Source organism: Rhinatrema bivittatum, chromosome 4 (assembly GCF_901001135.1).
Source record: "Rhinatrema bivittatum chromosome 4, aRhiBiv1.1, whole genome shotgun sequence".
NCBI lineage: Eukaryota > Metazoa > Chordata > Amphibia > Gymnophiona > Rhinatrematidae > Rhinatrema > Rhinatrema bivittatum.
In genome coordinates this window covers 181,294,992-181,308,016 of record NC_042618.1, presented here as the reverse complement: position 1 = coordinate 181,308,016, position 13,025 = coordinate 181,294,992, and the positions used below count along the sequence as shown (strand labels likewise).

The following is a 13,025-nucleotide window of genomic DNA, read 5'->3' as shown; positions in this document are numbered from 1 at the left end:
TGGGGATTAAGGTTTTGAGTTGGTGTTTTCTGGATGGGGATGGGGATTTCTGGACACCAACAGAGTCTCTGGAGATGAACGCCACTCATTGCTTTTGCTGGACATGGTCTAGAGGCCCCATGTCATGGGGTTTCTGTCTGGAGGAGCAGCGAACGGGAGATACAAAGGCATACCACCAGAACAAGGGAAGGGGTCTGAGAGTCAGTGGAGGGGAAGTCAGGTGATATGCTTGGGGGGATTATTTGGGTTATTTGAAATAAGAAGTTAGGAGGGGGGCTTTGGTGGGTGTGGGAATAACAGGAGGATGAAACAGAAATTTGGGGATGTTATGGGTTTGATAAAGATAAGTTCTAGGAAGGGGAGAGGGGGGTATGAGGGAGTTTAGGGGGTATATTATTGTTGTTCTGAGGGTTGGGGAAGAAAGTTTTAAAAAACACACATGGTTGCAACGTTGGTTTCATGGAAAGGGTTCACACAACTAGAAGTATGAATGGCTAAATGGCCAGCTAAATGCATATGATATATTGGTTTTCCTGCATTATAAAATGTCAAGATGCCTAATGACCTGAAAACAATCACTTCAAATGTTAGAAGTATTTCTTCACCAGTAAAGAGAACTAGAATTCTGCAATGTATTAAAAAACAATGGGCTTCTGTAGCATTTTTACAGGAGACACATCTACTGGTTAAAGAACATGAAAAATTAAAAAGATCTTGGATAGGTCAGGTTTACGCTGCCTCTTATTCCTCAAACAGCAGAGGTGTGTGTATTTTGATCCACAGAGATTGCCCGCTGCAGATACATCATTCCCGATGTGACCCTGAGGGGCGTTATGTTATTCTCTTTGGTCAAGCTTTGATGCTTATGGCAGTGTATGGCCCTAATAGTGAGCAGTCTGACCTTTATAACCAATTGTGTAAAACACTGCTAGAGTTTGACACAACTAGATTATTTGTGAGGGGAGACTGGAACAGATCCCAGGTTGATGCAACCAGCTGTGGTCTAAGGGAAGAGGTCTCTTCAATTTTATACACTTCTTTAATTTGGTAGCTGTCTGGAGAGAACAGAACACCAATAATGGGAATTATACCTTCTTCTCCCCTAGACCCCACACTTATAGCCACGTCGATTATTTCTTATGTAATGGAACCTCAGCAGCTACAGTTCCGGATGCAGATATCCTCTCGTGCACCATATCAGATCACTATGCAGTCTCCATTAGTATTGGGTTTCAGCAAGACCGGGGATCCTTTAGGCCATGGAGGCTGAGCTCATCTCTGCTGGGGGGAAGGTATTTAAGGGTAAAGTGAGGAAATCTATCAAAGAATATCCAACGCATAATCTACCTGTGCGGTTTAAAATAAAAAGTTAAAAAAGAAAAAAAGAAGAAGGAAAAGACAGACAAGGGTATAAAAGAGGCTAGGACCAACTGAGTACAAAAATGAGATCAGCAACAAAGGTAAAAAAACAAAACATTATTTTGCCTTTCAGCAATTAGAATATGCCATCTTTGGGAATGTGCATTTATTATATATTTGCTTTTTGCTTTTTCTTCAGAGTTCCAGAGTTCACAGAGTCTGCTTTCTCTGTCTTTCCATTTCATTTTTGCCTACATGTTTCTGTTTCTAATTTGTAGTCCCTTATTCTGTATTAGGTAAGGGTCTGTCTGTGATGTGCATATGTGACAGAGGTGCAGTATTGTGACTAGCGTGTAGTTTCTCTGAAGGGATTTGTAGCTGTCTGGCTTGTTCTATTTGCCCAATAGGTGGTATATTAATGTTCTAGGGCTTGGTGTGTCACACACAGGCTCTCAGGCAAATGCGTGGGGGAGAGAGCCTATGTGTGTGAGAGAGAGAGAGTGTGTGTGAGCATTGGCATGTATATGAGAAAGGGAGTGTGTGAAAGAATCAATGCATTAGTATGCGTGAATTAATGAGAAAGAGAGGAGATAGTATGTGTGGCCCTACCTCCCCCAATTTATGATAATCTCAAAGGAGCCGATGCAATAAATGTGCGTAGAAAACTATCGCGCGCACATTATAAAATGCCAGGTCGGCGCGGGCAAAGAGGGGGTCTAATTCTGCAAAATTGCACGGCGACGCATTGGGGCCTTCTCCAGTTCCCAACCCCCTACCCTAACCTCCCTTCCCCTATCCTGCCCTCCCCCCCTATCCCTATCCTAACTACCCATTTTTTTGTCTTACCTTTTGCTCCTGCCAAGGAACAGGAGCAAGAGGCTTGCACCGGCACCCTACCGGCGTGCGATCCCCCAGCACAGAGCAAATGGCCGCTGTGCCGGACGCCTCTAGCCCCACCCCCCCTCCCCACCCCCCGGACTGCCTCGCCCCAGACTCCCCCCCCCCCCCCCGGAGCGCCCCATTTTAAATCCCTGGCGCTTACATGCTTCCTGGGGTTTACGCGCGTGGCCAAGCCCATTTGAAAATGGTCCTGGCGTGCGTGAGTCCCAGCCACGAACGTAAACCCCGGGATTTACGTGCACCGGGGTTTGAAAATCTACCCCTTTATTAGCATGGTTTTAATACTAAGAGTGATGTTTTCTATCTCTTGATTTTATTGCTTGATGTTTTGCAAGGAATGACGAGGTTTCTGGTTTTCCATTGTTGCACTGCATAATATAGTCGGGCTTCTGGTTTCCAGTACAGTTGTTGCTGGCACATTTCTATTTTGTATTTGGGGAGGGTTTGTCTGTATTTTAAAGGTCCAGATTCTTGTGTAACTTTAATTCTTGCTGTGAAAATTATGGTATTTATCACTGGTTTTTATGGCATTATGGTCCTCTCATCCTCGTTTCTATTTTAAACAGGTTTGCGCTTTATTAATTTCATTTGCAAGCAGAAAATAGTTTTGAATGTTCTTGTGGAAAATATTTTTTCATTCACATTTTATTGTTACTGCTGTTAATAGATTAAGCAATTATTTTAAGGGATAGATTTAGCTACTTTTCCCTCTAAGGATTGGGTTGCTGTGAACATAAAATTGATAAGCTTTTTGCATCAAAGAAAGTAGTGCTCACAAGGTAATGTGGCAGGGTGGACTCTGTTCTAGGGCATCTGGCAGCAACAAATTTTCTGGTGAACCATCAACTTCAGCAGTCATCTTCTGCCCCTGTATACAACTCTCTCTTGCCTTTCTGGAAAGATGCCAAAACAAAGTCAGCATGGCTTTACCCAGGGCAAGTCTTGCCTCACAAATCTGCTTCACTTTTTTGAAGGAGTTAATAAACATGTGGATAAAGGTGAACCGGTAGATATAGTATACTTGGATTTTCAGAAGGCGTTTGACAAAGTTCCTCATGAGAGGCTTCTAGGAAAAGTAAAAAGTCATGGGATAGGTGGCAATGTCCTTTCGTGGATTGCAAACTGGCTAAAAGACAGGAAACAGAGAGTAGGATTAAATGGGCAATTTTCTCAGTGGAAGGGAGTGGACAATGGAGTGCCTCAGGGATCTGTATTGGGACCCTTACTTTTCAATATATTTATAAATGATCTGGAAAGAAATACAACGAGTGAGATAATCAAATTTGCAGATGACACAAAATTGTTCAGAGTAGTTAAATCACAAGCAGATTGTGATAAATTGCAGGAAGACCTTGTGAGACTGGAAAATTGGGCATCCAAATGGCAGATGAAATTTAATGTGGATAAGTGCAAGGTGATGCATATAGGGAAAAATAACCCATGCTATAATTACACAATGTTGGGTTCCATATTAGGTGCTACAACCCAAGAAAGAGATCTAGGTGTCATAGTGGATAACATATTGAAATCGTCGGTACAGTGTGCTGCGGCAGTCAAAAAAGCAAACAGAATGTTGGGAATTATTAGAAAGGGAATGGTGAATAAAACGGAAAATGTCATAATGCCTCTGTATCGCTCCATGGTGAGACCACACCTTGAATATTGTGTACAATTCTGGTCGCCGCATCTCAAAAAAGATATAATTGCGATGGAGAAGGTACAGAGAAGGGTTACCAAAATGATAAGGGGAATGGAACAACTCCCCTATGAGGAAAGACTAAAGAGGTTAGGACTTTTCAGCTTGGAGAAGAGACGACTGGGGGGGATATGATAGAGATGTTTAAAATCATGAGAGGTCTAGAACGGGTAGATGTGAATCGGTTATTTACTCTTTCGGATAGTAGAAAGACTAGGGGGCACTCCATGAAGTTAGCATGGGGCACATTTAAAACTAATCGGAGAAAGTTCTTTTTTACTCAACGCACAATTAAACTCTGGAATTTGTTGCCAGAGGATGTAGTTAGTGCAGTTAGTATAGCTGTGTTTAAAAAAGGATTGGATAAGTTCTTGGAGGAGAAGTCCATTACCTGCTATTAAGTTCACTTAGAGAATAGCCACTGCCATTAGCAATGGTTATATGGAATAGACTTAGTTTTTGGGTACTTGCCAGGTTCTTATGGCCTGGATTGGCCACTGTTGGAAACAGGATGCTGGGCTTGATGGACCCTTGGTCTGACCCAGTATGGCATTTTCTTATGTTCTTATGTTCTTGACTCTTTCAATTGGTGTTTATTTGGCAGAGTTATTATTGATATGATACTTTGCTGTCTAGAACCTGTATTATGGCCTTTCATATGATAAAGGGGCAAGTTAACTTTGTCATTACCAGTCTCTTTTTTATTGGAAATTTTAAATTGCTCTTGTTTTTCAGAATGTTTATATTGCTTTCTGTGCATTATTTCATGTTTCTTGGTGCTTTATTATATTCACTTGTTATTTTTGTTATGTATTTTGCTTTGATATTTGTTTACTGATATACTTTACTGTATGAATTTTTAATAATTCATTTTTAATTGTTGTAATCTGCCTTGGGCACTAGAAAATGGTAAGGTGGAAAAGAAAAAAACAAATGTTGATAATGACTACCTGGTACACCATAGACTCTAAAAAAAAAAATCAGGTCACAGCCCTCATAGCCGAAAAGAAACATGAGGCTACCAGTTTCCCATATTCCAAACATTATTGAGTTCCATAGGGTTGCTGCTGCGACCAAGAAGGCACATTCACGAGTCATGTGAAGCTTTGCAAATTTTGGCGATGGAACTTCAAGTAAGCCTCTTTATGATGAACGAAGTAGTCTGGTTGGTTGGTAGAATTTGAGGATGGCATTTGCCCAGTGGCATTTTTGGTCATTAAGAAGTTTGTGTACCAGCATTCTGATTTTATATTTCATGTGTTCATTAATTGATAACCAGTGTAGCTCTATTAATGTGGGAGTGATGTGTTCGTATCATTTGGTACCAGAAATGATACGTGCAGCAGAATTCAGCAAGAGTTGCAGTGATTTGATATGAGTTTGTGAAATGCAATGTATAAGCTATTGCAGTAGTTGAGAATTGGAAAAATGGATGCTTGAAGTACAGTATGGAAGTCTGATGGATAAATCTACAGTGAACTAATTCATTTTTTTTTATATCTGTATATGACATCCATATTTAAAGTGACTCTCAGATGACCAAGGAAAGACCTAATGAAGGCTTATGGTGCCAGATTCCAGTCCTGGTTATGACCGAGGCAGAAATACGAAGGAGCAGGAGGAAACTGCTGCGTCCAAAAAAAACAGAAAGGAAAGATCGGAGTTCTGGGTAACTGTTTCAGGAGTCACATGACAGAGAATAAGACTGGATGGACTGTGCTGGTCTCTATCTGCTGTCATTCCCTGGGTTTCTATGTTAAATGATGTCAGTAGATGAAGGGACCATCCTATGACCCAGTGCATTGGCACTACGTGGTCAGTGAGCATGTGCAAAATGCTATTGGCAAGCAGAAAACTGGCGCAAGTAAAACCTAAAAACTAAACAACACCCACAGCCGAGGACTCTACCGATAGATATTAGTGATGTATATTTTAATTATATATGACTAGCTACCTCTAATTATTGACAGATATCAGCAGATCACGCTGATTAACGTAAATTGCAATAATCTTCCCATGGCTCATTATGGGTACATGATGCCAAATTATAATTATTTTAAAATTCTTCTTCCCTGAAGTGGTTATTTGTGTACAGATTCTTAAAAACTGTATAATTAAATGAGCGATATAGACAACAGAGACTGAGATCGCTAACTGAGCCTCATTAGGTTCTTTCTTCAAGGGGAATTTTAGTAAGTGGCAAGTTGTCATGACTTAATCCCAAACACAGGTTGAACGTCAGAAAGTGTATCTCTGTGTAACCTGAAATAGAATGCAGGTCAGACCTTTCTAACCTTACATGTCTGTGTGTAGCTTGAGATCGCCATACTGCCTTTGATTAGATTTAAGTGGACAAACAAGAAGACTACTTTAGTGCACGAAACAGCGAACTGAAAGGCTTGCTACATATAGAGGAGACAGGACCTTTATTCAATATCTTTAGCGCGGAAGACAGGTTTCCAAGCTATTTATGCATCGGTAAATAGCAATTTATTCATGTAAACTGGGCCTATCTGAAAACTGCCTTCCCTCCATACAGGTAAAAGCACACTTGCTGCGGAAATTTTAGCCACATTTACGGGAAGCGTTCCCGCCTGGGGACAGAGAGAAAGTGTTTTAGGCAGATTGGAAAAACTACATGCATAAATTGTATTTTCAAGTCTATACCTGTGTTATTTTCTGTAGAAAATCTGCCCGCAGACAAACAGCAAGCGCCCAAGTCTGAGGGAACTCTGCAGCTGTGGTAAGTTTCAAAGGAAAAGTATGCGAGAGCTCTCTTCTGGAAACTGGTGCCAAGTTCAATTGGGAATTTTCACAAAAGTGGACAGTTTGAAGATTGTCCCCCTAAAAGATTGCATCCTCAACAGGAAACAACTCTAAGTAATGTTTATATTTCCATATCATATCTTTGGAATAAAGTCTGGGCATCATCTATTGTTGGACACAACCCTGTGTGTTCTTCAAAATCTCCTTTCCTGTGATTAACCAGTGGTGCTATATAGGGACCCTCCTGACCCTCACAAGACTTGCCAAAAGTCCAGTGGGGATCCAGGGAGCGACCTCCTGCACTCCATAGCCTTTGCCAGCATTCAAAATGGCTATCGATAGCCTTTGCCAGTATTCAAAATGGCGCCGATAGCCTTTGCCCTCACTATGTCACAGGGGCGACGGTCGGCGACGGTCCGAGCCAGCATGGACATCCCTATCTGCCATGCTTCTTCCTGAGGCCTCCTAGGACGCGTGCACGCATAGTGCCCAAGTTCTTAAGCACGTCATGACGGGATCCTCGGGGACAGCCCCCCCGCATGACGTCAGTACCTCCGGGTATTTAAACCTCAGCTCCGCTCCAATGCAGCGAGTTAGCAAGGACTTTGGTTTTGCTACTCTGACCGCTTCTAAGCTGCTCGCTTGGATTCCTCACTACCCTCTGGGGTATTTCGCTACCTACTGAAGCTCTGGGTACCCGCTCCTCGGGGGGCCCCTCGCTTCTACTTGCCCTCCGGGGTTATTCAGCCTAACCTTCAGGACACCAGCCCCTCGGGGGTCTTATCTGCTTTTTACCAGGTATCCTTGGTGCTCCTCAGTGCTCCTAGGTACTCACTCCTCGAGGGCCTATCCTGCTCTGTGTATCCTGCACCTCAGATCATGGGTCCTTCTCTTCACTCGACTACCAAAGGAAGCTATCATCGCTGCAACCTTGTGAGTACTACTATGCTCCAAGATCTCCTCGCTCCACCCTTCAGGTTCATGGCCTATCCTGCATTGCGGAACACTACCAGACCTTCGCTACATCTGGGTAAGATTATCAACTACATTACTACTGAGACTATCTGGAGCCTTACTGCGATATCGCTGGACTACAGCACTGTCCGTTCCTCGGACAAGTATCATCTTCATCACAGCAGTATAATAAAGCTCTATTTCCTCTGTGTCTGCTTGCTATTGAGTCTAGCCTATCGTTGTGGTTCCCCATGGGGCCCCTCCCCATGGGAGGAGTCATCGCCACTTCGACCAAGAGTCCACATTATGTCACAAACTCAACACTTTTGAAGATATGTGCTTTCAGCAAACTGTGACCAAAGGTCTGATTTCCAAGATTTACATATGGCTTTCACCTAAGCAACTATCTCACTTCAAGCATCAGGTGGGTTGGGAGTCAGACTGGGGTCACAAATGGTCTTGGACAATGGCTGGGATGTTATAAAGGTAAAGCAAAAAGCTCAATTTCGGCTAATGTTGTGGAGATTACTTATAAAATTATGTATTGTTGGTACCTTACTCCAGCCAGGTTAAATAAGATTTTTCCTGAACAGTCAAATCAATGTTGGTGAATGTGCAACCTGGAAGGTACATTTTATCATGTGTGGTGGTCTTGTCCGAAAATTGTTCTCTATTGGAGATTGATAGCAGCAGCGATCTTGGAGATGACAGATATAAATATTCAGCCTCAATTCCGAGATTTCTCCTCTCAATATCCTGATGTCTGGCCCCGAGATATAAGATCCATAATTAATCACATCCTGTGTGGGGCGCAACAGGAATTGGCAGCCCATTGGAAAAGTGACCTACTCCCTACAAAAACGTCACTACTTCGAAGACTATGGAAGGTTCACGATTGGTCTTATTTGATGGCTACTCAGAGGGATATTGTAGCTATCCATGCCCTGGTAAGGGAACCCTTTATTCATTGGTATAATTCATAAGTCAAAACTGATTAATAATAGCTGTTACTGAGGATGTTAATGAATTTAGTATAATCTGGTTATATGTATGTCCATTATCATGGATTCTTTTGTTTCAAGTGTTATCACTCCTGTTCCTAATCACCCATTCAATCAATCTCTCAGATCTGAGGGGGGGGGGATAGGGTTATATTTAACTTTAATTGTTCATTTTATTATTTTAACCAGGGGGTTACAAGAAAAAACACCTGTGGTTAGCACATCCAGCTATCAGTTCTGTTGTCTTAATACGGATTTTATATGTGATGGAGAACTAATTTTATCCAACAGTTATTGTACTCTGTTTGAATGTTCTGCTAACGCTAATAAAATTTAAATACAAAAAAAATTCTCTCTTTCTCTCTCTCTCAAGCTGTGAAATACACGTATCATAGGGTGCAAAAACTTTAACACCACCCTGCAATACACTACCGGTGCAGTAATTCTAAAATTAGCATAAACATGCCTCTTTTTCTTATCGCTGATGTTACCCATGCAAAATAATAGCATTTTGATAGACGCTATTGCGGTAAGAAAGGAGGAGCTTTCTCAACTTTAAACGTCTCCACTAGGTCCTCGGGATCGATACAAGTATCAAAACAGAAAAGGAGAATGTCCATGATCTTGTCTGTTTCAAGGGTGGACTAGATTATCCAGACTTTTAACTGTGCCTCATTATAAACAATGTGCGACTTCTCTAAAGAACCTCAGAATCATAAATGTAATATCAAAAAATATTAGAATGATGGTGATGTACTGCATAATAAACATACCCAGCCAAATTTTAAATCTCTTAGAAGCATCTGGGTGCCAGACTTATACCCTCACCTTGGTTTTATGCATGGGGAAAGCTGTATGTAATCTTCTAATTAGCCACTGCACAAAGCAGCCTGACATTTTCCTTGGCCTTAAGCTTTTCTGAAAAAAAAAAAAGAGTCTGCAAACTGCTGGGTTCTTTATTAGCTGCCTCTTGGTATTTAAAATTAACGATGGCTCATTATCTACGGCTTAATGAATGGAGAAAGCAATTGCTGTGGCTGGAAATGTGCTGAACTCTGGCAGTGTGACAAAAAAAAAACAAACCATGCAGAAGTCCCTGAAACAGTGCACCACACTCCCCCTGCCGCCACCTCACCCCCACCTGCAAAACTCTATGGCAGCCTTTCACCAGGAAGTTGGAATCTGCTTCTCATGCACAAACGTTTCCCCAGGAAGCCAAGCCACAGCAAATGGGCAACTGGGAAACTACCACTTCTCTCTCTCACATTCAGACATGACAGCGCTTGAAAGACCTCACAACGGAGTTTTTGGAAGTACAGGCAGATGTCCTGGGGTGGAAAATTATCAAAAGCAATTTCCACGAGTAAAAAGCTTTTTACCTGCCTAAGTCGCCCACTCTCAATGCTGCTGAAGGTTTGCATGTTTGGGAAAATTATCATCCCCCTACCCACCCCCTACTCTCTAGAAAACAAACAATTGATAAACTTTCCAGTGCATTCAGTTATTACAGAATTATTTTTCAAGTAAATAAAACAATCCTCCTTTACAAGTGTTAAAGTGAATTTATCCTTCCATTATATTATGATATGCAGTTAGGGTAACATTTACTTTGCTCGCTAACCATGGGATATATCCCAAAACGGTCCATGAAATTCTGTTGAACATAAAGAGCTATCCTGCAATAAAAAGGAAAATAATGTTGTATTTGCACTTGTGTAAGGGACAGGTATATAATAACTAAAATGTAACAAATATACTGTGTATTTAATAGTGAACCACAGTACTTACAGGTGGCTGATGGACCAGCCAATAAGCCTTTTCTTGACATTCTAAAACGACCTTGTCGGCTTTCTTCCGTTCTTTTCCTGCCCTGCAAACCCAAGGAAGAGTTAGAAATCTGCAGTCTTTTGAACTGAATTATTCTATTTACTAATGACAGCACATGAGGAGGCAAATCTTCAAAAGCCATTTAGCCAGGTATGTTTATTTATTTATTTATTTATTGTGCTTATATTCCACCACATCTAATAAATTCAATCTGTATTGATCACAAATGAACACACATAATAAATCCAAAACATAAAAACATCACACAAACATAAAATTAACTTCCATTCACTTTTGTATAAAATATGTTTTGACTTTCTTTCTGAAAAATGTATATTCACCCTCTTCAATGAATTCCAAACCGCAGGACCAATTACAAAGAATACCCTATTTCTAGTAACCTGAAAATGGTACTGTCTGTAAGTTGGGATTATCAGAAAATGTTGATCTGTTGAGCCAAGAGCGTGACCACAGGTATACTCCTTTACCAAGTCTGCCAAAGGATATCCCTCTACATGCAAAGGTAAATTTTAAGACTCGAGTGCGGGTGTCCATGTGTGCGCAGTTGCCAAAGCTCGCATATGGACGCGCCAATTTTATAACATGCACGTGTCGAAAGCACACATGTTATAAAATCCGCTACCTGTGCTCATGAATCCTGTTTCGATCGCGTAAGGGGGAGGATTTTAGTAGATGCTCGCAGAAACGCAATATGCCCTTTTCCCTGTTCCCTCCCAGTCTGCTCCAGTAAAGGAGCGGACTTCCTAAACCCCTTACCTAACCTGCCTCCCTTTTACCCTAACAGTCCCAACCCCTAAAACCCCACTAACTACCTTTGATTTTTTTGGTTTTTTTTACTTACCCACATTCCAGAGCAGCAGCAAGTTCCACGTGTCCGTTGTTGCCGGCGCGCGCTTAATGGCACAGTCCCGGCCACCCATGCCCCGCCCAGACCCCGCCCCGGCCCACCCCTTTTAGCAAAAATCTTTCCAGCGCATGTACCAGGAGAATATGCACGTGACTGCGGGCCTGTGTAGATCCGCGTGGCGCGCACGCAACCCAGCAACACACGCATATCTCCCCGATTTGGTGTGCATAGGCCTTTTAAAATCAGCCTCATATTGTTTTAGAAAGCAGAGTCGAAACCTTAACCTGTATCCTTTCTCTAACCAGTAACCAATGTAGTCTCCTCAATGCCAGGTGTGATATGGTCATGATGTTTTGTTCCTGTGATCACTCTTGCCATTCCATTCTGTATGAATAGAAGCACTCTAATCAACTTTTTAGCTAATAATTTTTAGATTTTTTTATTGTATATTTTTGTAATTTTGAGTTTTTATAATTTGATAATCTTTATGTTCTTTTAAATTTAAATCTTTATTTACATTTGTTTTTTTATTTAGTTATGTAAACCGTTTTGATTAAACACTGTTTGTAAAGACGGTATACAAACACTTTTAAATAAATAAATCCCATAAATAGAATGTTACAATAATCTATTCTAGTAGTTCTCAATCCAGTAATCGGGACATACCTATCCGGTCTGGTTTACACGATATCCACAATGAATTTGCAAGAGAGATATTTGCAAGCACTATCTCCAATCTATGCAAATCTATCTCATGCATATTCATTGTGGATATCCTGAAAACCACACCGGGTAGGTGCGTCCTGAGGACTGGGTTGAGAACCCCTGATTTATTTGATTTACAAACTAAGGGTCTCATTTATCCCATAGACACAGAATTAGAGAAAAGCCTTAGGGGTAGATTTTAAAACATGCGTGCGGTTCCCAGCACGCGCATACGGGCATGCCGATTTTAAGGTTTAAGGTTTAAGGTTTATTATCATTTATATACCGTTGTCTCAGCAAGCCTTCACAGCGGTTTACAATATAAATAAATTTATTTATTTATTTATTTATAAATTTTTATATACCGCCGCTCATCAAAGATATCACGTCGGTGTATAAATAAAACAGTGAGGAAATAACAATTCAAACATAAAAGATAAAACTGCTCATGTTATAAAATACGATGCCCGCACACACATGCACACTCAATTTTGTATCAGAGTGCTCATGTGCGTGCGGGTTGCCCACTCGCACACGCGGGGGGGGGGGGGGGGATTTTGCAAAGCAAATGCAACAACAAGTTCGGGCCTATGCCCAGTTCCCTATCCCCCTTCCTACTCTGCCTCCCTTTTCCCCTCTCCTCCCCGACCTCCAAAACCCCTTTTCCTACCTTTTTTGTTTTTTATTTTGGATAGATGAAGTAAATTCCACGCACCGGCTAGCTGCTGGCACATGTTTCCCCGGGACAGGGCCTAAAGGCCGCTATCCAGGTTGGCCACTGCCCCACCCAGACCCCGCCCCCGGTCCGCCCCTTTCAGGGAACCTGGCACTTCCATGCAATCCAGGGGATATGCACGAGGCCAGGCAGTTTTTAAAATGCACTCTCTGGTTGCACGGCCCGGCCACGCGTGTATGCCCCGTTTTTTGCATGCACCGGGCTTTTAAAATT

The 13,025-nt window shown here is 41.8% G+C and overlaps 1 protein-coding gene across 2 annotated transcripts in view; it reads right to left on the bottom strand.

The window, feature by feature from the left end:
* The window catches only part of RGS9 (regulator of G protein signaling 9), a 132,606-nt gene that overhangs the window by 77,615 nt on the left and 41,966 nt on the right, over window positions 1-13,025 (bottom strand). For both annotated transcript variants that reach the window (XM_029597560.1, XM_029597561.1), the window contains exon 7: window positions 10,465-10,546. In XM_029597560.1, the coding sequence (XP_029453420.1) occupies window positions 10,465-10,546 (82 nt within the window). The remainder of the gene's footprint in view (window positions 1-10,464; window positions 10,547-13,025) is intronic.